The sequence below is a fragment of the Cenococcum geophilum genome (genome assembly GCF_001692895.1).
Source record: "Cenococcum geophilum 1.58 unplaced genomic scaffold K441scaffold_37, whole genome shotgun sequence".
In the NCBI taxonomy this organism is placed as follows: domain Eukaryota; kingdom Fungi; phylum Ascomycota; class Dothideomycetes; order Gloniales; family Gloniaceae; genus Cenococcum; species Cenococcum geophilum.
Genome location: NW_027137595.1, coordinates 195,957 through 219,859, shown reverse-complemented (window position 1 = coordinate 219,859; position 23,903 = coordinate 195,957). Strand labels below are relative to the sequence as shown.

General features: G+C 42.1%; 4 protein-coding genes across 4 annotated transcripts; 1 reads left to right on the top strand and 3 right to left on the bottom strand.

Annotated features, from left to right (window-relative positions):
- Positions 1 to 180: 180 nt before the first annotated feature.
- K441DRAFT_664142 (uncharacterized protein) lies at positions 181 to 1,214 on the bottom strand. The gene has a single exon (XM_067649304.1). The coding sequence runs from the start codon at positions 1,096 to 1,098 to the stop codon at positions 199 to 201; it is 900 nt and encodes a 299-aa protein (XP_067501156.1). The 5' UTR covers positions 1,099 to 1,214; the 3' UTR covers positions 181 to 198.
- Positions 1,215 to 12,657: 11,443 nt separating this feature from the next.
- Positions 12,658 to 16,063, bottom strand: K441DRAFT_664140 (uncharacterized protein). Its single transcript, XM_067649303.1, has 9 exons — positions 15,992 to 16,063; positions 15,772 to 15,924; positions 15,452 to 15,714; positions 14,960 to 15,379; positions 14,671 to 14,906; positions 14,429 to 14,621; positions 13,880 to 14,343; positions 13,174 to 13,828; positions 12,658 to 13,122 (listed from the first exon to the last, which is right to left on the bottom strand). The coding sequence occupies exons 3-9, from the start codon at positions 15,575 to 15,577 to the stop codon at positions 12,838 to 12,840; spliced, it is 2,379 nt and encodes a 792-aa protein (XP_067501155.1). The 5' UTR covers positions 15,578 to 15,714; positions 15,772 to 15,924; positions 15,992 to 16,063; the 3' UTR covers positions 12,658 to 12,837.
- A 1,291-nt stretch (positions 16,064 to 17,354) lies between these two features.
- On the top strand, positions 17,355 to 19,418 carry K441DRAFT_698232 (uncharacterized protein). Its single transcript, XM_067653045.1, has 5 exons — positions 17,355 to 17,654; positions 17,714 to 17,792; positions 17,844 to 17,992; positions 18,052 to 18,500; positions 18,562 to 19,418. The coding sequence occupies exons 1-5, from the start codon at positions 17,438 to 17,440 to the stop codon at positions 19,219 to 19,221; spliced, it is 1,554 nt and encodes a 517-aa protein (XP_067501154.1). The 5' UTR covers positions 17,355 to 17,437; the 3' UTR covers positions 19,222 to 19,418.
- Positions 19,419 to 23,347: 3,929 nt separating this feature from the next.
- Positions 23,348 to 23,545, bottom strand: K441DRAFT_573763 (uncharacterized protein; the record flags this gene model as incomplete). Its single annotated transcript, XM_067644067.1, has 1 exon — positions 23,348 to 23,545. A coding segment is annotated over one exon (198 nt), but the record flags the coding sequence as incomplete, so codon positions are not given.
- Positions 23,546 to 23,903: the final 358 nt, after the last annotated feature.

Sequence of the window (23,903 nt, the reverse complement as noted above, 5' to 3'; positions counted from 1 at the left end):
GAGCGACAGAAACGACGGTAGAAAACTATTCGGGCGTTGCCAGGTAGGTCCTCCTGCATCAGCACCATGTCAGGACTCGTGATAATTACTAACTACTACGTAGTTGCAATTAGTTGTAATCGTTTCAATATTGAATGAATCAATTCAATCAACTGAACCTTCTGCTTACAAAGCCTTCAATTCAATCAATTCAAGGCCTCAATTGAATTGAATTGATTGAGTAACAAGCCTGGGCTTCATATAGGATGAAATGTTCTCGCTGATGCTGGAAAGGTTTGTGTACCAACCATGCGGTACTTGGGCATCGACCTTGCCTGATACCGTCTCAATCTTCGTTCGATGCGTATAAGTCTTTGGGGGCCAAACTTCAAAGACAGTCTCCGCATGAATATCCCCCGAGAAAGACGAAATCGAAATACTTTCCGGATCAAATGGCGAGTCAGTACCCAGTTTAGGAACGAGAAAGATGCCAATTTGGCCATGTTTGTTGCGAAGTTCGAGGTTCTCATCTGGAGTGTACCAGCCGAAAATAAGTCCATCGATAGAGCTGACGGAGACGTTGTGTGCGATTAGTGGATCGGTGTAGGGGCTGCTCTCCATCGTGGACTCACCGTGCGAAGTATGTGCGATTAGGTTGTTGATTTCCCAGTTGAGGGAGGGCTTGAACCAGATGTCGAAAATACTAGTCCGTATGTTGAACAAGTCTAGTGAACGTTTGGGCCATGGCCGGAGAAATACGAGTATCTGAACCTCCGTGCAGAGATCGCTCCTATCCCTAAAGTTGTAGTCGATATCAAGAGCGGAGTCTGATCTGTGGAAGAGCACGTTATCGAGGTCCATCTCGTTGTTGGAGCGAACAATGACGCGGACGTCAATATCGGAAGTTTGAAAGAGATTACCGCGGTCAATGATTATCTCGCCTTGAAGGTTCTTACGCGATTTGGGAACAGCGAAATCAAGAAGTTGCCATTGTTTTGCGGCCGTGCCTTCAGTCGTGATGTTGAATTCGAACTGGCGATTCTTGGAGGCGATAATGGATGAACAACCTTCATATGTTTGAATTCTAGGCTGCGGCGTTTTGCGAAGATCGAGGTTCATTTGGGGAAATAGAGTCGTCTCATTAGAGATTGTCGAAGGTTTGTATCGGAAAATCTTCGACGAAAGAGAGAATAGAGCTAGCAACAGGACACAATATTGGAACGGCCTAAGCAATTGTCGCCATGATCTCGTATAGGATCCGTGAGTCGATCCCTGATCTTCGACATGCTGCCTAACGTTAGTTTTAGCGTTGGCAAACAGTGAGACGCTGACATTCTGGAGCTCTAGGTCATGATCACACTGCGAGCACTCTTCTAGTCGGACCTTTTTCTCGTCAACGTTTCTCCCGATTACCATGTTTGAGGATAAGCTATATCTCAGGATAGGTACGGGCGTGTATGTAGTTTCGAGATAAAAAAAACTCAGATAGCGAGATTGAACAAATTGATGAAGTTGCACGAGGTTGGAAACCGGCGAAATTTTCTGCGAGTTGTGTTGCTGCCTTAAGGCTGTGCGGGCTGAAACGTGCTGTTTCAGACTAGGTAGAAAGCACCCCTACCTTAGCATTTAGAAGAGGCGCTTATATCCTAAAGATTACACCTAGGTGGAGTTAACCTAGCTAAAAAAGTTATTAAATATGCCCTAAGGCGTATAACTTGTATATAATATATATACTATACTATTTATATTATCTCTAGCAGAATTAAATATAAATATTATTAGGAATACTTTTAATTACTATAAACCGTTATTTTATTAGTCTTACTTTATTTAGAGACTATTACGTATATCTACCTTTAAATCTTATTAAAAGGGTATTAATACTATGCCTCGCCTAAGAAAATAACCCTATATATCTTTATATAGACCTTTAGAAGCTAGTAACTAAATATTTATAACCTAACGGAAAGGCATTTTTAAAAAAGCTTCTATTTTTGCTTAATTAGTGCCCGGAATAAGAGTTGCTATCTTTATAAAGAAGAACTAGGAAATCTTTACGTTTTAATCTAATAAGAAGTTAACTTCTTAGCCTCCCTCTATAGAAGAGATTATAAGCACTATCCTTATTTACTGTCTTTATACGCTTAGGCATAAGTTAAGCTAAGGTCGTTAGTGTGGTTGCGATAAGGGGTAAGCGTCAGTAATAGTTTCTAGGATTAAAGGAGGTAGCTAAGTCCAAGGCAGCAGTCTTGGCCGAAACTTTGTTTCGAGGCAATGTTAGGCATCTTTAGCCAATTCCTAAATTTAGGCCCCGAGGGCCCAGAACTAGACCCTCCTTATACTTAGGGCGTGCTTAAGGCTGCTCACCCTCAGCTCAGGTTAAAGCGGCGGCTGCTCAGGTCTAAAGACGGAAAGGGATCTTGGTAAGGGGAGTTTTCGTTATAGACTAGATCGGTTGGATACAGTCACCTCTAAAAGATCGTTTAATCGCGCCAAGCTCCCGAACAGCCGGCATCGCACCCCACTAAAATTTGTATAAGGTGCAATGCTAGCTATTTAAAGACCTAGCAACTATTAGCAAATAGCCGTAAGTAACTTAAAATAAAGCTTAAGTTTAGCCTAATTAGGATAATTATATAGGATCTTCTATAGTGTTTTCTATAGCTTCTAGTAAATGTACTAAGCTAGCTAAGCCGCTAACGCGTCCTAAACTATTAAAGAAGCGCTCCTATTTAATATTAATACCCTCTATACCAGCACCTAAGAAAGTAAGACTTAGGGCAGCGCCTTGACCTATACGTATTTCCCTACCTCTACGCCCTAAAGTATTACCAATTACGCTATTACCACTAGCGTCTACCTAGCCCCCAATAAATATAGATGTAAAAGATAATAATAAGGGAAAGGAGGAGGTAAAAGACAATAATATAGAGGAGCCGCTAAAGCCGCTAGCGGTAGTACGTTTTATAAGTATGTGGAAGGCATTTAATAGAAAGGAGGTTCTACCTAGGTCTTAGTTAGCAATATTAGACCAGAATATACTCTACTTAACTGCAATTAAGGCTTAGAGGGAAAAGCTATTAAGGGATCTTTTACTACAGAAGTTTAAAGTCTAGTAGCTTAAGGCAATTGCCTTATATAAAAACGCGCGAGCTTATAACTTCTATTAATAGCAGATTAATAACTATAAGGACCTTTAGTAGGCGGTTAAGATTATAAAGGAGTAGTATTTACGCTAGCCATTAAAATCCTTAAGGCTTAACTTTATATTAAGTTTAGTTAAAAAGAAGGAGGTAATTTCAGCAACACCTATATCTACGTTAAGTTAGCGAGTAGGTAATAGATTAGAAGGAAGAAGGACTGCTATATAAGCTTAACTTAATAATCTACCTAAGTTACTTACCGCTAAGAAGGACACCGGTAATTACGTCCCTAAAATAGCTAATAGGTGGTCTTATTTAAATAAGTACTACAGTAACTATCCTACAACTTATTGGCATAATAGTTAATTATTAACCTTACCAAATCACGTCCTTTATTATTATTCTATTAGCTTAGAAAATATAGCGCATTAGAACCATAAGATATTAAAGGGAGAGTCTACTATAGATTAGCCTTTATAGAATATTATCGTTTAGCTTATAAACTAGAAAGAGAAAGACCGTAAAAGTAATAAAATAAAGCAGCTAAAGGAGAAGGATAATACCTTTAACAATCTTCTTAAAGCTCTGCTATTTAAAGAGCTTAGGTCTTAGCCTTAGCCTTAACCTTAGCTTCCTATATACCCTCCACACTATACTCCGTATCTATATTTAGCGGTTAATTAGCCCTATAATTCTAGCCCTATCCGGTCAGAGACAGACCCAATTAAGCTGCTTAGATTCTTCTTTAAATGGCTTACTAACTAGCTAGGGTTTAATAATAAGCAGTAGAGAGAGGTTCTTAAGCTAATTAAGACAAAGTTAATAGACGAGATATAGAATATTAACACATTAAAGGCATTAAAAAGGGAGGGTAAAGGTATAACTAATAAGATATAGGAGAGGTATAACTTTAAGATAGGAATATTAGTAAGGATAAGAGGTAAGATCTCTACCTTTAAGCTATTAAGGCAGTAGATAGATTTAGACTATATATCCTACGTTTCTATAATACGCCTCCGCGTAAGCTCCTATTAATTAACTAATAGCAAAGTATAGAAACGCCTTAAAGCTCTTAAATATCTCTACTAGTTAATAGTTCCTTTTAACCTACGCCTTAAGGTCCTTAAATATCGCCTTAATTAGGTTATAATCTAATAAGTATAGTAGTAAGAATATAAGCAGTACGCCGTGCTCCTTACGTAAACTATAGATTTGTGCTAACTTATAAATTAACGCGTTATCTAAAATAAGAATAGATCGCGGTTTAGGATATAGTGTATAATAAGGGAGCACCTACTGCTCTAGAAATAGCTTAAAGATCTCTACTATAATTAAGCCTTAGTAGATAAGGTAGCTTAGGTATCCGTTAACTAATAGCGCTAGTAGGATACTCTACCTCTCTAGCCTCTTAAACAGGCGAGAGACCTTATACTTTCTTCTAATTGGCGCCCAGCTAAACTTCCTATTGCCCGTCCTCTTATTAGAAGCTAACTTATTAAGGAAGACTAGCTAGTCTACCGTCTATATTGCCTATCTACCAATCTATAATATATAAAGCTCCCAACTTCTCTCTACCACGTAAGCCTTAACGGCCTTCCTTAACTAGCAAGCTCTTAATAAGGTACGGCCAACGGTAGTTTTAGAGACTTAGAGACTAAACTCATTAAGTAGGAAGTCCTACATCTTATTAATATAGGCAGTAGGTTGGTCTTTAAGAAAATTAAGCAGCCTCTATTACCAGCGACGCGTTAGTAGAAACCTAATACTAAGAAATATTAGACTTATAAGCTCTTAATAGGCCAGAAGTAGCCTTAGTCAACCTTATATAAGACTAGCTGGCGCATATAGCTCGTTATAGAGGTTAAGGTTTAATTATATCTTGCAAACGGTAGGACAAGACACGTTAATAGCCTTCGCAATAGCTGGCACGTCCTCACTAGCTTCAATCCTGACCCTAATTCGATATACAACCTCAGGCGCAAGTCTTCTGCCCATTTTAGGCAATAAGTAGTGGATTAAATTCGTTACATCGCACCTCTTACAAATTTTGGTGGGGTGCGATGCTGGCTGTTCGGGAGCTTGGCGCGATTAAACGATCTTTTGGAGGTGACTGTAGGAGAATCAAATCGAAGCAACCATGTTCCGACTGATATCGGTACATACGATGTTCCGGAACATTTCTGCCTCATTCTGGAACGAGTCGTCCTTGTTCCAGAATAAGTCGTGTATCACTTTAATCGGCTCCATTCCGGATTGCTTGCCTCATTCCGGAAAAGACCTTTGAAGGTTAGGCTAATTACTAGGTGGTATAGTAGGTAGAGGCTCGCCAACGCCCACACGCATACCACGAGTTGTGAAGTTCTTTAAAATAGATGCATTTTATGCCTTCATTTTTCTTCATTTCTAGATTTAATTGGTAAATAGTTATCGCATAGGGTCTAGAATAACCTTAAATTATACTAATTATGCCTATATAACGTCGCCAAAAGATCCACTTAATAAGTGTATATTTAGTGGTTAAATAATATTTTGTAATTAAGCGTAAGGCATTTTACAGGGCTCTCGTAAGCTCCTTTATAGTGTTAATTTTACTTAAAAATCGCCTAATTAGGCTTAGCGCAGGGGCTATTACAAACTTTAAAAATTTTTTATTAATCCTTCCTTACCTACCGCCTCTATATATAACTTAATTAGATCCTTAACAATATACACACCTTTTCTATAAGTTCTAAATATATATTTAACTCTACTGCCAGCTTAAATCTAACACCAATAACAGCAATATCGTCCTCCGCGTCTACCTCCGCGCCTACCTCCGCGCCCGCACCCAATACAGCTCCCTTACCTCCTACTAATACTCCTACCACAAACAAAGACTATAACACTAGCCAAGCAGTTATTTCCTTCTTAGTTATAGTAAAGCCTGCCTTTACTAAGTATCTAGAAAAAACCCAAAACGCCTTAATAAAGCGCGTTATATAGGAAAAATATAATAACATTATTTCCTAGCTTACTAATCCAGGTTATAAAGCTTTCTCGTAGGCCAAACGCAACGCTAAATTAAAGGCTAAGAGCCGCTAGTTTATATAGGAATAAGGCAAAGAGCATATACGCGGCCTCTAGAGGTGGTCAATTCGCTCACCTAACCGTAGCTTAAAGGTTGTTCCTAAGCCAGAAATATATAATACCATTATTTGGTGCCATAAGAAGCTTCACCACGCAGGGTAGAAAAAGACATATAGTATGCTTACGGCCAATTAATACGGTATACGGCTAGTAGAAGTTATTTAGCTTTTAGAACACTGCCAGGTATACATTAAATAAGTTTAACTTTTTATAAAATTATTAGTCGTACTAATATTCTTATAAAAACGCTCCTAACGCTATATAGTTACCACTTAATGTAATTATCTCTAGGGCTCCTTTTAATCGTATCTAGGGCGATCTTATTAATATACGCAATAAGGCCAACGGTAAATACAAATAGATCCTATAGATACGCGATCACTTTAGTAAATACTATACCCTTTACCCCCTTAAGCAGAAGACTGCTAAGCAAGTCGCCGTAGCTATGCTTTAATAAATACATCATTATATTCACCTGCGTATTTAGCAGAGTAATAACGGCTCAGAATTCAAAGGCGCCCTTCTTATACTACTTAGGCGTTATAGAATTAAGGTAATTAACAGCTGGCTATAATACCCCTAGTTATAAGGCCTTATAAAGCAAGCTAACGGTTATATAAAGAAGAAGCTTTATACAGTAAAGCAACTCTTAGGAACTTCGCGATAGGCGGCGGCTTACCTAATTATCGCAGCCTTAATTAATCGCACCTACTATAAATTAATTAGCTGCACACCTTTCTACTACCTCTATAGGAGAGATCCTTAGCTATCTACTTTAGTGGCGTTTAGCCACCGGGCTACTACAGAGCCTCCACTAAAAGTCACTAACGCCTTTAAAGCTAAGGAGGAAAAGGATCTTAATAGCAATAAGGAAGTTCTTAGTCCTCTACTAAATAAGAACGGTAATAGGTGATAGGCAGCTAAGCAAGAGCGTAAAAATAATAAATATTCTAATAAGGAACCTAACGGCAGCTAGAGCTCGATCGCGGCCAAATATAAAGATAAAAAGAATAAGAATTAATTAGAAGATAAGGAGAATAAGGGTTAATTAAAAGATAAGGAGAATAAGGGTTAATTAGAAGATAAGGAAAATAAAAATTAATTAAACCCTTATTCTCCTTATCTTCTAATTAACCCTCATTCTCCTTATCTTCTAATTAAAGTTAATATGCAGAGGCCGAGAACTCCTTTAAACCCTACTTTATTTGACGACAATCAAACCTTTAAAGGCTGCTCACCAATTTTAAGTCAAACTCGCGAGATTATGGAGGCTATGCAGTTATTAGGATTAAGTAAATTTAGATAGCCTCCGCCTCTACTAAAAGGCTTTCCTACACTAAGCTAAGACACCCAGATACAATTAATAAGAGAAGAGTTTACTAAATTAAATAGATAGATTATAGCCGACACCGCTACTAGAGCTCTACAGCAAGCTAAGTTCAATTATAATATTAAAAGAAGGCAGCAATCTATCTATTAGCAGGAGGAGTTATATCTAAATAACTAGATTAAAGATCCGGAGGATCCTTTTTATACACCCGGAGGCTCCTTTATAGATAATCTTGCTATAAGGGTTAAAGATATACGCGCACAGCTCTACCGCGCAGCTAGTAGAGTAGGCCTGCCACCTATAGATTTTAATAAGTACCATAACGTCGCCATGCCTTCTTACCGGCGTAAGTTAATTCGGGCGGTAAAGGACTCTAATTACCCTATTCACTCTATACCACTATAGTAAGAGCTTATACGGCAGGTGCGTAAGAGACTTAAAGAACATTAGAAGGAATTACAATCGCAGCAGCTATAAAGTCCCTTACAACATTTAGATTTCTCTACTTATAATTCATCAGATTTATATAAGAGAGTTTAATAGCGAGCTACTCACTCCCGTAAATAAATAAAGAAGAAGTATAGTAAGCAGCACTACGTTACTGAATTTAATATAAGTAACGTTATCCTTTTTAGAATTCCTAGAAAGCTTTAATATAGTACTAAAGTCTCCCGCATACCTGGCCGTATATATAAGATTTGAAATCACGGCTACTTTAAGGTTTGTACTCAGTACGGAATCATTAAGGAGCTCTTCTTAGGCAGCGAGCTTATTAAGCCGCTAAAGACTTATAATGCTTGCCTTAATATAAGCGTTAGTACGATCCTGCCGCTCTCTATAGTAGTTAAAGCCTATTTAATAACTACGCGGCCTACCTACTATAGGTATAGGTAAGGATATAATAATTAACAATATAGCTATTAAAAAGGAAATATAGAGTATTCTTCCTACTATTATAGAGGAAAGCCTTATATAAATCGGCCGATAAAGGACTCCCTGGGCAAGCCTCTAGCAAGAGCTTATAGAAGGCTTGCTAGTATTTAAATCAGCTCTTAAATAAAGTAAGCTTAACGGGGGACTCTACTATAAAGTTCTATACAACCTTAATTAATAATAGCAGATAAGGAAGGCAATTAATTAAGCCTACTAGCAAGGCTGCGTAAGCTAAAGGAAAGGAAAATAATAGAGTAAGTAAAGTTGGCGTAGCTAGGAGAAATCTAAACCGCAATTACGCCAAACCTAATTAGGTAATTAGTCTATGGCTAGCAGAACGTTAAAGGGCCCGGATTTTAACAAATCTTAGTAGGTTTAAAGCTTTATGCGATTTGCAAATTTTAGTATTAGGGAATATAATTAACCACCCCCTACCTAATTGGTTTCTACTACTTATAGACTATATCTATAACGTAGAAAGGCCTTTAAATACACCTATAAATCGCAGCGTAACCTAGTTTAGATGGAATCTAATGGTGTTGTAGTGGTTTAGGGGGGGTGGTAAAATTTAATCTCTAGAGCAATAGAAAATCTTATTAGAAAATTAAAATCTTATATTTTTATACCAGATATCGCGACTATGCTCTACTAAATAATAGATTATAATATCTAAGATATATAACCACTTATTTTGCAGCCAAAATTAAATTAATTATATATTGGTCCTTATTTATAATCATCAAGAAATAGGCAAAATCCATATATTTATCAAGAAGTCAAAAAAGCTCTATTAAATCTCAATATAGCTTTAAATCTTAATATAGCTTCAAATATTTTCCAGAATAAGGCAAGATCTTTTCCGGAATAAGGCAAGCAATCCGGAATGGAGCCGATTAAAGCGATACACGACTCATTCTGGAACAAGGACGACTCGTTCCAGAATGAGGCAGAAATGTTCCGGAACATCGTATGTACCGATATCAGTCGGAACAACCAAACTTGCCTGACGTACGCTTTCTCGACATACGCTTCCTCTTTCTCTCTCTTGCCTATGCCTCTGCTAAAACGCGAATATAGCGCTGTCTCTGCAATTGCCAATGAAAATTGGTAATATCGTAGGGGTGGAAACCTCACGATATTTGACAAAGATCACGACATTTCGGAGGAAGGCCGATCGCGAACGGCTTCAGCCAAGCAGACGGCTTCGCTACAATTACTATGTACAGTTGGTGGCAACCAAGCGAGATTGGATGCATGTACCGAACTTGAAATTTTGCAGTCGATATGATCTCGCGTATCATATCGATCGTTGCGGGGGATTGCGCAAAAGGATATTTCTCTTTCCTTTTTGGGACGGGCGGTAAGCGCCCTGTTTTTAACAGCCCTTGGGGACCGCTTTTTTTGCGCAATCCTCTGTATCGATTAGATATTCTGCCACCCTGGCACAAGCTAACATCCCAACAATGGGTCTTGGCTTTTAACTTGTGTGTACTTATTGAGCGGCAAATTGTGGTTAATCGCCATGGGGACAGTACGACCATTGAGGCCACCTGGCAAAGAGCAGACAGGTGGCAAAGAATGTCAAGATTAGGAGGACCATAAAGCAAAGGCTGACCAAATTCAACAATTCTTAGTGATTACTAGTGAAAGCATAACAAATGTTATATCAAAGGAATTTAGGAAATGGAAAGAGATTGTGCCACTGTACACTGGAAGCGTGTCAACGTAAAAATATTACCAGAGAGAAGCCCTCACTCTGCCCCCCTCACGCCCCCGGACCCCAAAAAGCCCTCAGAACTCCTCCACACTTGTCGAACTTGGAAACGCAGGTAAGGAAAACTCGTGTGTAGATTGATCTATGAAGGAAATGAGGCTATAAATACATGGTGGTGTAGGTGCAGGCAACAGAAACATGGTAACAGGCAACTGAGACAGTAGTAAGACGGTAGTAAGCAAGTCCGATTCAGGTCGACAACACTACACCACCTTGTCACATCTCGTTGTAAGTGCGTGTCGATCAAGCCTCCTACTAGCCGTATGTAGATCGATCGCCGATATCAAATGGAAATATCCGAACAACCTCAACTCGTGATGCGACCGCGACGCCTTTGACGCCTTTGACTCATTTTCTTCAGCTCTACAATCAGGTGCTCTCCCGGTACGGTCGTGATAAGGCTCTTCTTAATTTTATATTACTAACTAATATTCACAATACTTAACGCGTTTCTTTATATAGAAAGACTTATACGCCTCTTTAAGCAGCCTTATCCGTAATAGTAGAGGTTATAATAAAGTAGAGAGGTGGTAACGGTGGTAGTAAGCGGTTAGGTGAGCAATTGGGTTAGAGGGATGACTTAGGGGATAACTTAGGGGATAACTTTTAGTAGGTATAGCGAGCTTAAGGTTATATAAAAGGACAGTATATTACTCTTATTAAAATCAGCCCTTTTTATACCAAAATTAATTATTTCCAATACTGATCTATCCCTTACACGGATATACACTTCTTTCAATATAGCCTCTAATAAGAATTTAGACGAAAATCGACCCCTAAGTACGCCTCCCCCTACGTATTCTCCTACCCTTCCTCCCTTATATACTAAACGCAATATTTAACCAAATTAAAGAGCTCTACCTAGCTTTTCTGATATTGTCTTTCGTTTAATTTTACCTTTTTAGACCTCTACTAGACCTGCTTTTAATGTAACTATAATACCCAATACGGCCTCACTAGATGTATCTACAGTAACTATTTTCTTCCTCCCCTTAGTTATCTCCTTCTCTTTAGGTATCTTCTTTTTTAACGCCTAATCGCTAGGAGCACCGAGCTTATAATTAAATTGTTTAGGACACCTTATATAAAGCCTAGAGAGAGTTACGGCACGAAGACTAGAGGATTAAGCAATACTACCGCTATATTGATGAGTATCGGCAGAGCGTAATTGCATGGGCGCGCGATTTTCGCTGATGTGGCTCCGTACTATATAAAATATAGTGCGCAATTAAGGCTTTCCAAAACGTTCTCTCTATGCCTTTTACTACTATCGCGACTACTTTACAAGAGCCTCTATTAACTGTACACGCCATCTATAACGAGCCATTAACTCCGCAATGTGGTAGCTTTAGAAATCGCCTTAGGTACAACACGCCTGCGCGCTAATACTTAGTCGACTTTATTAAATCTTATAATTAGGCGCGTACTACCACCTATACTAAGCTCTCTGCTGAAAAAGGACTCTTTACTTCTAACTCTATAATTAGGCAATTACTAAAAAAGGAAGGCTTTTGGTGATATGTCGCTTACCTAAAGCCGTGGCTCACCTAAAGGCAGCGCTAAGAGCGACTTGTATTCGCCCACTGGGTAAGCTTATAGATAATTAAAGACTGGTTTAAGATTATATAGACAGACAAATCTCTAATATACTATAGTGGCCACTAGCGTGTCTTTATAACTCGACGGCCTCACAAACAATTTTACCCCCACTACCTTTAGCCGAGACTCCGCAATATACCTTATATAATAATTTGGGCTTACTTTGCGGGTGTTAAAAAAGGGCCTCTAGTCTTTTAGAATAAGCAGGAATAGGGTAATATTACGGCTTAAGGTTTCTAAGATTACATTTACCCAAGCCTAAAGAACTTCTATAAATACTATAATAGGGAGTATTATATATATATTAACGCCCCCCAGTCATTTAATCCTACCCTATCTATCGTATAAATAGACGGCGTACCCGCACACAGAGCTCGGTCTACTATAGCTAGATTTACGGCTAACCAAATCCAACTACTTAATTAGCCCCTAAATAGCCCTAATCTTAACCTAATTAAAGCTCTTTAGAAGATAATAAAGGAATGAATTGCTTAGCGTCGCAATAAGCCTCGTACGGAGGAGTAGATGCAATAGGCAATTCAGGAGGAGTGGGACAAGATTACGGAAGAAGATCTATACCGACTTATCGTATCTATGAGGCAACGCGTACGCGACGTAATTGCAGCCGAAGGGGGCATAACTAAGTGGTAGATTTAGGTGAGAGCTTAAAGGAAGGAATTGGACATTCGTTTGGCAATTTGACGATCGCTTGATTGCTCCTCCATAGAAATCAGTATATAGGCAAAAACCCTCACAATCGCTTGATTTGAAAAGCTTCGTTTAATTTTGATATGGGCGTCTTTCTAAGCGTGCTGATCCGTCGGAGATCAGCAGCGCTAATAAGGCACTTACAGCGAGATGCGCCAGGGTGGTGTAGATAACCTAGCCCCTAGCCAAACGACGCAATCATAGATTTATATCTACTATCCCCTATAAGCCTCCAAAGAAATCCCTTAAACTACACGCCTACCTGTACTCTCCGCACCTCCCTGTCTAACCGGATGTAGTGGTCTCTTGAACCCGATCTTAACCCTCGGGATCCTGTTCATCTGATCTATAACCGGGGTCTCGAGCCTCAACACCGTCTCTCTGTACAGCGTGGCCGTGGTCCAATCATAGGAGCAGCCGATAGCACGCTGCATACCACCCTCCGAGCCAGCAAGAATGAAGGCGATAGGTGGACGGGCAGCGGCGAAGAGGGTCACGGTCATAGTATTTGTGTCTACTATGGTGAAAATCTGAGATATATTAGCTTGTATACTTCGTATGGGATTGAGGTGATGGCTTACCTTCTGCTCACCCGGGGGGCTTCGCTTGGCTCTTTCAATCAACGCCCTCGTCTCCGGATCACACGTCGGATCATCAGCGACATACTCACCATACCCATTCTTATGGTGTCTCGACAGTGGACTCCCAAACGCTGTCCACCGCATTCGTCCCAATCTACTCCCAAAAATCTGCCGCTCGATAGTTCCGATGTCCATGTATCCCTCAAATCCAAAGAACCAAGCCTGCGTGCCCCAGAACTTACCCAAGTACAGCACTCTCAGCATATACGGGCTTAAACCCATCAAGATAAGGCTGTAAACTAGCAGCACGGCCCCGGCCGTCTTCGTATATGGTAGAGCTACCAGCACGCACGCAATAAAGAACACATAACCGCCCGTATGCAGGAAGCTCTTCGCGAAGAAGCGCTTCCAGCTATCGATGCGGTTGTAGGCAACGGGGGCGAAGCTCTTCCAGCGGACGTTGGCCGCATGGCATCCGTCGAGGATGATGGTATCGTCGTGGCCGATGCCCGCGATGCTGCATGTTTGCGGGAGAATGTCCCAGAGCTTGGCGTCGTATGCGTCGTCCATGCTGTGCCAGGGCTGGTTCGGGTGCTTGGGAAGCACGCAGATCAGGCGTTCGAGGAGTTGGTCGCTGTCATTTGCAAGGGAGAGGCTAGGCAGCTAGTTAGCTAGAGGATGTCGAATACATGGCTAGACAGCTCACCGAGCGAACGCTTGGAACGCACTATCCGTTCCGTCGACTTTCGGCCTGATCCTCAGCAGGCCCATGAGGGCATACGAATGGTCTCCGCGGAAATACTGCGTTGTTTCTCTCTTCTGGAGGCATTCCAAAGCGAGTGTCACCAGTTCAAGCCGGTTGAGAATGAGATTTCCTTCATAATGGTCAATCAGTTGTCGAGCGATCAACGCATCACTCCGCCACACCCTAGCAGCAAATTGGTTCTTGGCGAGTAGAAGCGGCGACATCAGGTCAGTGCCACGTGTATAGACCTTGATGTCCTTGCCAGCAGGGCTGAGGAGGACTTCGGGAAATGTCCAGACGCGCTTGCCCCACTGCTGGAGCATCTCGTCAGTTGTAGTGAGTGCACCCATTGTGTCATTTACGGGACGTGCAACGGCAATGATCATAGAGTGAGCGCCGCGGATGACGTCTCCGATGCGGTACACCTTCGGGCACGTCAGTGATAGTTTGACAAAAAGCTTCCATCAGCACCTAGGATTCAAGTGTGTAAAAGCTATGAACAGTACTTACATCCTCCTGCAGGTTCTCGGTCTCAGGCATACAGCTGCACCCAACCCAGTACGCCGGCACACCAGCATTGCGAGCAGCTGCGTCTGCGATCTGGTGCAGCTCCCGCAGGTCTTCCAGGGCACTAAACTGTTCAGCAGTATATGCCACGAACACGTACGCCAGCGTTCGCTCGGACTTGTACTGAGTAATCCATCTGTGCCAAGTCAGTGCCGGGGAGCAATACACTTCGAAGGACAACTTACTCCTCAACGTTCATAGTCATGGCAGGCGTACCCGGCTCCCTCAAGAAGCAGAGATATCTCGGACGAAGGTTACGTTCAGCAATTGGATTTGTCTCCTCTCCGACACGCCGAGCAATCGATGTATCGCTCTCGAGCAGGTTGCGACAGACTTTTGGGTAGCCGCCGTACCCATAGGGAAACATATCGTATCTGCCGTTGTTCCTAACCTGGCCTTCGGCGGGCGTTGGCGTACCAATCTGCGAAAGAATGTAAGTTGAGGCTTCATCCGGGTGCGCGAGGTAACACTCACCACAAACGTAATTGCAACGGACGCAATGAACCACTTCACACAAATCATGGGCCAATCTTCACTCGTCGGGCCCCCATTCCTAGTATAATCTACATGGTTCAACGGCCAATCGGCCAACCTCAAATAGAACGGACTAATGTTCCGAATGAAGGTGCGCCGCCAAGTCCCATTCTCTGTATTGTCGTAGATATCATCAGTAGCTTGCACGACCAGGCGCTTGATCTTGCCATCATATGGGCTAAGATATCGATCGTCGTATCCACCGCTATATTCGCGGTTGAAGACATCGCTATGGCGATGATTGCCTAGATGCTCGTAGCCGAACCCGGGCTTGCGGTAGAAGTGAGGGAAGTTCCATCTGACGGAGGTGTAGGGATCGAAGATGTGTCGATAGCCTCTGAGGCGCACAGGGCCTCGGCGCTTTGAAGACAATTAGCGTCACGGAAAATACGCCTGGAGACTGAGCATTGTATTGAAGCATAGACTACGTACAGTAACCTCTCCGTTGTACTCATCTACGTCAGCGGTTGTATGGACTGGAAGGTTTCCACGGTACTCAGGATATTCAGCTCCATTTGAAGGACCCGGCATCTCGTATGCAGTCGCTTCGGCTTTCATTTTCGTCTATGCTTCCCCCAGTTACCAAAAGCTCAAAGACAAAAGCAACGTAGGATTTGGCCTACAAAGCCGGGCTGGGCTCCGTATTGCTGGACCGGGGCAGGCTGGATTCCGTATTGATTTGGTTGTTGGTTCATCTGGCGTGAAAGGTCAGTCACCTTTGGCCCAAATTACGGTTCGCGGCATATACTCACTGATTGCTGGTAAACTGTCTGAGGGTACGGATGTTGTACCGGAGCTGGTTGAGGGTGCCGGGCGTACTGCTGGTAAGTCGGACGTGAAGGCTGTTCACCGATATACGATTGCGAGGGATCGAAGTTACCACCGCCGCAGTGCTGTTGAAGTGCCTGAACAAAACTCAATTAGCGATAAGTCACCGGAGAATGTACGTAAAGGTGTGTCCTGCAGTCTTACAGGACGAGGTTGTGGAAAGCTGTTGCTTGGGACGGTGCTTGGGTCAAATCCACCGCCATGTTTCAAGGGAGGGTATGCCTACAGTAGATGTTCAGTGATCTCTCCTATGATGTGCTGCTATGAAGAGCATACCATTAGGGATGAAGTGTGCAGACTATAGACAAGGCTGAAGACGTAACGCAAAAGTATAACTGTCCGGTCGATGCTATAGAGACAAAGAGCGAGCATTGCCGACCTTTAGTATCCTCCTGAAGAGCGCCATTTGCCCTGATTTCCCTCTGGGGGTAGGGTATGCCGGCCCTGACCGGGCTGTCGTGCTTCCATGGGCTGACATTCCTGGAAAGGTAACTGGAGGGTGAAATAAGGTCTTGGCCGACATGCTCCCATGGTGAGAGTCGATTACCATAGAAAGACAAGATGACGGCGTAGGAGACCCCTGGACGTCCACCGCCAATTGAGCCTGGCGATGCTGGCGAAAACAGCCATCTAGTTCCCACGAGACCTGTTACTCACTGAATGCGGGTTGCTTCAGGAAACATGGCGTTCAGACCCTGGGAGGTAAAGTGTCAAGTTATGTAAAAGCAATCGGCCAAGATCACATCCCACTGCATGCTAATCTTTGAAATGGAAGAGGATTAGACGGGCCATGCCTATTGCAGTCGGGTCGAACAATCACCGTCGTACAGGGCGTACATGCTCAAGCTTTTGGTAATATCGTAATGGTGGTTGGACGCGCAAGCAAAGGTCGCATTGGAGACTCGGCGCAAGCCACGAAAACCCGGCTACTGCAAGCTGGCCGCTTTCGTGGCCAGGCGATCTTTGCCTGGACCGTGGGGCTTGAATACGGAATTATCCGCCAGCCCTACCTGGGCAATCTATGTAGGTTTTGTTTTCCACGTTATTCGCTGAAGCGCGGTGTTGGTTAACGTTCACAGAATCATAAAATGAGTGGTTTGCGATGCCAAAGCTCCACGACCGGTCAACTGGCAAACACTCTCTTTTATAATATATCTGATGCGAAGCTTGCGCAGGGAACACAAGGTCAATCACCGAAGACGCGCAGCCAAGATAGAGTGCTGACGTTCGATTAGGCGTTGACGCATCCCTCAGCCTTGCGCCACTTTCCACAAGGCGTCTTGTGTAGCACTGGTTACTGCATCCGTGAAACCCCGATTTCGGACTCTGCTGCTGCCTGTCGCTCCAAGTTCTTGGTTATGTTCTCGGCCAACCAGGATTTGGTGCTGTGAGCCCNCCCCCCCCCCACTAGTAGAACCCATGACTGGTCTCAGCCCCAACTTGCGCTGAAGGCGCTGTGGGAGTTTATTAACTTTTGAAAGTCCGCAATCAGCATTTGCGCAAGGGTTGGCGGTAGTATATTTACTTGTATAACTTCTCAAGTCTTCGGCGTCGAAATCGATAGCTAGAGGGTGGAGTAAATCTTCTTCTATGGATTCGACTGCTGTGCAAGTTGAGACTAAATTTGGTCCGAACAGGGCTGCGTCTACAATGAAGACTATTACTTCTAGTCCTAAGCAAGAGTGCCCGAAGGTCGTGTCAATGCGGACTCTAAGCCAGGACAGTAAACCCTTCGAGATCTTCGAGGATCATGCGGGAAACCCAGATGGTGGTGGTTTGAAAATGCGAGTCTTCGAATGGAACCAAGGTACAGATCGCCGGTAGCCCGTAATCTTAAGCAACACGACTGACTGGCAACTGTCGTAGGGGACCTTACTGGCCGAGACGTGATCCTAAACAACATTGATGAGCTGAATGCTCGCGAGCGCTGCAGCCTCCGTGTAATGTAAACCCCCTGAAGAAATCCGCGATCTAGTCGGTTCTGAAGGAAGTGCAGCTTTGCTCCCCTAGACGTGCCCCACCCAAAGACCATCGTCGGCCTCATGGCCCTTTTCAAGGAATACAAATTCCCAAGCAGCTTCGTGTCAGAGCGCATACAGTCGGTATCGCAGTCATTTGGGTCGCTAAACGAAGACGGAACACAGTGTGAAAGATCATCTATATACAAGTACACCTCTCGATACATGTTGCTGACAACTATACAGACACCTGGTTCCACTTCCTGTGCAAAAATATTAACACCGAGACCGGTCTTAACGGACTGCCGAAAATCAAAAACATTGCCGCACCCATTCGCCAGACTGACGACAAGAAGTCTCCGCAGTCGCAAAGCCAAGCGGATTTTAGCTGGGTCCAATCCGGCTATATGCTTCAGTCATCACAGCTCACGCAGCCCAGAAATCCGCGGAACAACTCCGGTTGGAGCAGTAGCGCCTCCACGACAATTGCGCAAGCCAGCGATGCCGTAACACTGATCTGTTTTGGGGCGCCACTTGCTCTGGTCAACCGGTTCGAAAGGCTGGCGAAAGATTTCAGCTGTGACGATGTGATGCAGGATCCGTACATTCTATTTGATTTGGTACTTGAGGAACTGGTTGCGCTGATTGATCAGGTAGCGTGGCTACTAGGGGACGTATTTGGAGAGATCGAGACTGTAGGTGACCTTACTGTGGGAATTTGGGCGGATTGTGACGATGCTGACCGGGGGGCATTAGGAAACACTAGATAACACTTCAACACCAGGGCAAGCAGCTCGTGCGATTGATTTTGTTGGGTTGCATAATGTCGCCAAGCACGTCATTTACTTGCATGAATCCTCTGAAGCGGCCTTGTTCACCGCCGAGAGCTTGCGTGTGAAGCACAAGCAATTGATTGGAGAGAATCCGACCCCGTGCAATATCTCGACTCAGGACGCTTTAGAGTACCGCAAAAGTCTGCTCCAATCGACACAAAGAAGGATCGTGAGTATGGACAGAAGGATGGGTAACATCATAAATCTAAGCTTTAACCTGGTGACGCAGCAGGATTCTAGAATCATGCAGCGAGACAGTAAGANCATGAGGACGATTGCTGTCGTAACAATGGTCTTTTTGCCTGTTGCAACGGTTGCGGGCGTGTTTGGGTCCCAACTTATCACGCTTGATTCGACCGCTCAGTACCATCTAAGGGTATCACCTGATTTCTGGATCCTTTGGGCAATTGCTGCGCCGTTGACGGTGGTTGTGATAATGGTTTGGCGATTATGGTACATGCACACGAGAGCGAAGTTGATGAAAGGAAAGCATCCTGACGGAGATGGAGCCACAAAATTCATGCAGTGGAGACCTTGGGGTCAGAGAATAAGAAAGTCAGAAAAGGTTGAACACATAGCTTGAAATTGAGGACCGTATTGTATTGGATCACACTGCGCAGCAAGAGAATACGTAGGCTTAGGTTGTTTTGTATTCATGCAAATATACTTGTATACTGAGTGGTCTATGGATGAAGAAATATATAGACAGATAAGAGACCGGAACACGAACTAAAACTTCGGACAGGATCCGGGAAATAACTCTTGGCACTAACTAACTTTACTGCCCGAATCTTTTGATCAGCGGCGGCCTAGCAGGTGGTAAGTGTAGCCAAGGCACTACTCGGGCACCTATTTTACTAGTAAAAGCCATAACGTAGTCTGCGGGCAAGTGGACCATGCGGGCAAGTGGGCCACATCAAAACTCACCAAAAATTAGAGAATTTACACCTTAATATCTCAACAACCACCTAATAATAAATTCTTAAAATGTAGATTTGGACTTTTATATATACTCTACAGCTTCTATTAAATTTGTATAGTAAATAGTTAAGTAGCTTTTAAGATATTAAATTTTGGGGGCCGAAACTGACGATGGCTCTGGAAGAGTCCTCCACATGCGTCTACACGCGTTTCCTGCTTACATAAGCAGAGTCCCTTCTTGTTTGGTCTCCGCAGCAACTACTTCGGTATCCGTAGTAGTCACCCCAGACTCCGTAGATATAGGCCTATATTAAGGCCTATATTCCTTATAGTTAGATTCTATAGCTTTATTTATTTAATTAATATTATTTAGTTCATTAGGTTATAAGCACTTGTTACTACTAAGCTATAACGTTAAAAGATTAATACTTTACTATAGGTTGCATTAAGGGTTACCACACCCGTGCTAGGCTATTTCTTACTACTCTGTATTATTTCTTATTATTAAATCTACGCGTTACTATAGGTAAAGACTATCTAGGTATTTAACGCCTTAAGAAAGACGGTTTAAATTAGCCCTAATATTGGACGCAGCTTAGTATATACCTACGTAGCGGGGGTCTTCTGTATATTATTTAGGAAGATATAGGCCTACCCCTCTACCTAAAGCTCTAGGAAGAAAAACCTATAATATCTATTAATTAAGTATTAAAGGACGCTAATAAGGAGGAGCGAGACGAGATCCTTAAAAGGTCTTAAATTATTGCGGATACTAATAATTTAATTCGCTTAACTAATAAGGCACTCTCTAATAAGTATAATAAGGAGTTTAAAAAGTATAGTAAGGAAGACGGTAAAGTCTATTTAGTTATCCTTGGTATAATTAATAATAAGATCCTTATTGCCTTAGAGTATAAGCAGACGGTAAAGGACTATATTAATTACCTTAAGCAAACGTTTAAGGCCCGTGGCTTAATCTATAAGGCTAATATATAGGAGACTTTTATTAAGCTCCGCTTTTAATTAGACTAAGTAATTATTACTTTTTTAAGCCGTTACTAAGAAGCGGTTTAAGGAGTTAAGTAGGTAAAGCTTGCCTTAGATAACAAGATTATTAACGCTGTTAACGAATACTTCCCTATATGGGCTTAAATCTAATGTAATAAGATTCGCAACGGCTATATAATTATACTGGTTTAATTAATTACTAACCTTACTAATAAGGCTTAGCGGAAGGACTTACTTAAGAGCTTCGCCTTAGTTAATAAGCTACTAGGTAACTCCGGTTAAGGACGCGGTAATAGCCATAATTGCGGTAATAGTTAAGGTAGAGGTAGTAGGGAAGCCAGCTGTAGTGCCTTATTAGGTAATTAAGGCCCTACTAAAGATGCTTTAAATAAGTATAAATAGTATAAGCTAGGTTACCTAGGTGGTAAGGAAGACTGCTAAATAAAGCACACCTATTTAAGGCCCGAATAGTAAAGACCTGGAGAGAAACGGCCTTCGCGCTTAGGTAACGGAGTAGTCTTAAATATAAATAAGGCCTTTAAGAGGACATCTAATCGCCCCTCTTAGGCTACTAATTCGGTAACTAGATCGATCTTTACTATATAGGTTATTAGGCTAGCAGCTATAGCTTTAGGAACAAATATTAAGGACTTCTAAATAGCCGATAGTTGCTTAAATATTTATATAAGCAACAATATTAGGAAGTTTGTTTAGTATTAGGAAATTAAACCTATTTAAATCTAAACAGGAGAAGGCCTAATAAAGGCCATTAGCGTTAGATTAGTTAAGCTTATAGTTGCCTAAACTAACCACTTAGCCTATATAATTATATTTACCGAAGTATATTACTATCTTAACTTCTTTATAAATATTATCTCGCTTAGTGTTCTATAAGAGAAGGAAGTCTTCTTTAACGGTCTTTATAACATAATTAACTTTATTAAAGATTAGGTAGAAATAGCCTATATCCTATACATTAACGGACTTAATTAATTTATATTGGTAGATAACCCTATAAAGGTTCCTTTTGTAATAGCTCTAGCTACTATATAATCGCGCCTTTATAAGAAAGGCGTGCTTACTAAAGCTACTATAGAGACTTAGTATAAGAGACTATAATATCTTCCTCCTAACTAGATATGTTAACTAGCTAGAAGTATAAAAGGGATTATAGTTACTAAGGATAAGCCATTTTATTATAAGGACTGTTACCTTAAAAAGGCCAAGAAGTAAATATTAAGACGCCTTTAACAACGCAGCAATTATATATTTAAAAAGGTGTACGTTAATATAGTTATATTAGGTGAAACCTAAGTATATAGTTATATAGCTGCGAGGCATACTCGGCCCCTGCTGGGTCTCCGACTTTTGCTCCGCAAAAGGCCTCGCGTAGCGAGGCCCTACTAGCTCAACGATAATCACACACTCAACGATAAAAAACTCAATTGTGACAATTGTATTAAGGCTACACCTATTTTATAAGGCTATAAAATCCTCTCATTATATGGGAGTTCATCCGATCTAAATCGCTTGTAATCTCTAAGCTTATTGCTACTAAAGGAGGCGCTAGAGGTGCTTAATTTACTGCTAGCATTCTCCCCAGAGTTAGAGTCGTCCTTTATAACAATAGGAGCACTAGCTAACGCCTCTGCAGTCCATTTCTAACGTAGTAGAAGCTTATAGGGGTCATCAGAGGCTCGGTGCTGCGCAGCGACATTAACAGTAGGTGTAGTGTCCTTAGTAGTAGGCCATGCCTTAATGCGCGGCCTATATAGACCTACGCGCTTAATAGACTCCTAGCAGCGGTCCTGGAGCTCAATATAGTCATCCTTCAGCCATTTAGAGACGTCCCTACGCCTTAGCTCGCCCTTAAGCCGCCTCCGCCCGTATATCTTGCCATAGTTGCGTACAGTAGGGCGAAGCTTAGCCCACCGCGTAAAGACCTTCTAGCGCTCTCGCGCCTTAAGCCTTGCTAACTATCAGTTAAGAGCCTATATCTTATCAACTTTGCGCTTCTTTAACATCTCTCGCGCCTCGCCTGCGTAAACAGGTCCTCCTCTAGCTGTTATTACTCTCCTTTTACGCTTACGGCGCTCCTTACGGGCATTCTCTGCCGCCTTAGTGTTAAGTAGGTCCTTTTAAAAACTAGCTAAGTTAGTAGCCTGCGCTTCTCCTCCTCTTAGCGTACAAGCTATATTAATCGCTATAGGGGACGGCAGCTACTACTTAATAATTCCCTTTACTTAAGCGTTCTAGGTTTAAAGCGTTTGTATAGTAAAAGGGGTACTCTAGCCAGGGCGGCTAGGCTCGGGGGTGACTTAAGGAGGCGTTAAGGGCTAAGGGACAGCTCTACGCGCTAGTGCTGCCTCCTATAGAGAATTGGTGCCTTCTAGAGCCTTAAGGTAATTAATAACCAGCTTAGGTTTAAACGGATATAGCCTAGTTCGCCTCTACCCGCTAAGGACTATACTACTTCTAAAGGCCTACTAACGAACCTCCTTTATAGTAGCAAAGAAATCAGTCTTAGATATTTTAGTAGCACCACTATAAGAGGCCCAGTTAAGCACCTTGCCTTAATACTACTTTAATAGCTAGAAGCACCCTACATCTAAAGGCTAGAGGAAGTAGGTAGTATATAAAGGGAGCGCCTAGAGCTGTATCCTATTACTTATAGCGTACTTAATAAACTCTCTAGTAAAGTGGAATCTATATCCATCTATTAGTAGTAGTCTCTATTTACCCTTAGCTTGCCCCTAAGTTATCTTATTAAAATACTTTATCTAATCTAAACTCGTCTTATTATTGCTATACCTAGTTTCGCTCTTATATATAAGATAATTATCTAGAAGGTCTATAATCCAGCCCTCTAAAATAGTTGCTGCTTTAACTATAATTATAGGAGTAATCGCGACGCTGCTAGCTAAGATAGCCTCTACTAGGGAGACCTGCTTACGGTTATTTAAATAAGGTATAAATATCTACCGTACAGCGTTAGTGATTAATTACCAGTAGAATCCTAGAATAATTACCTGCTTGCCGTGCTTTGTATATACGTACTAGTTCTTAGCAACCCCAATTTAAACTCTATATTCGTCTATATTATATAGATCCTCTCAGGTTATAGCTAGCTCTTTAATCTTTACCCCTAGCTTATTAAACTACTTCTAAATAGCCTCTAGCTGTTACGCAAGCTTCCTCTATACCTCTACAGGCTTTGCTTTAACTCTCCTAAACTATAGGTGCTCTTACAGCCATCTCTAAGCCCAATAGACCCCATAATAAGGGGGTAAGCCAGCCCTAGTGTATAAGGCAGCTAGGATTACATCGCATTACTAG

What these genes read in the sequence shown, in the direction of transcription:
- K441DRAFT_664142 (XM_067649304.1), bottom strand. Translation starts at nt 1,098, where the DNA reads ATGAACCTCGATCTTCGCAAAACGCCGCAGCCTAGAATTCAAACATAT.
- K441DRAFT_664140 (XM_067649303.1), bottom strand. Translation starts at nt 15,577, where the DNA reads ATGAAAGCCGAAGCGACTGCATACGAGATGCCGGGTCCTTCAAATGGA. An exon ending in ATGACTATGAACGTTGAGGA is followed by an intron (nt 14,622 to 14,670) that starts GTAAGTTGTCCT and finishes GACTTGGCACAG; the next exon opens with ATGGATTACTCAGTACAAGT. An exon ending in GCGTTCCAAGCGTTCGCTCG is followed by an intron (nt 13,829 to 13,879) that starts GTGAGCTGTCTA and finishes CTAGCTGCCTAG; the next exon opens with CCTCTCCCTTGCAAATGACA.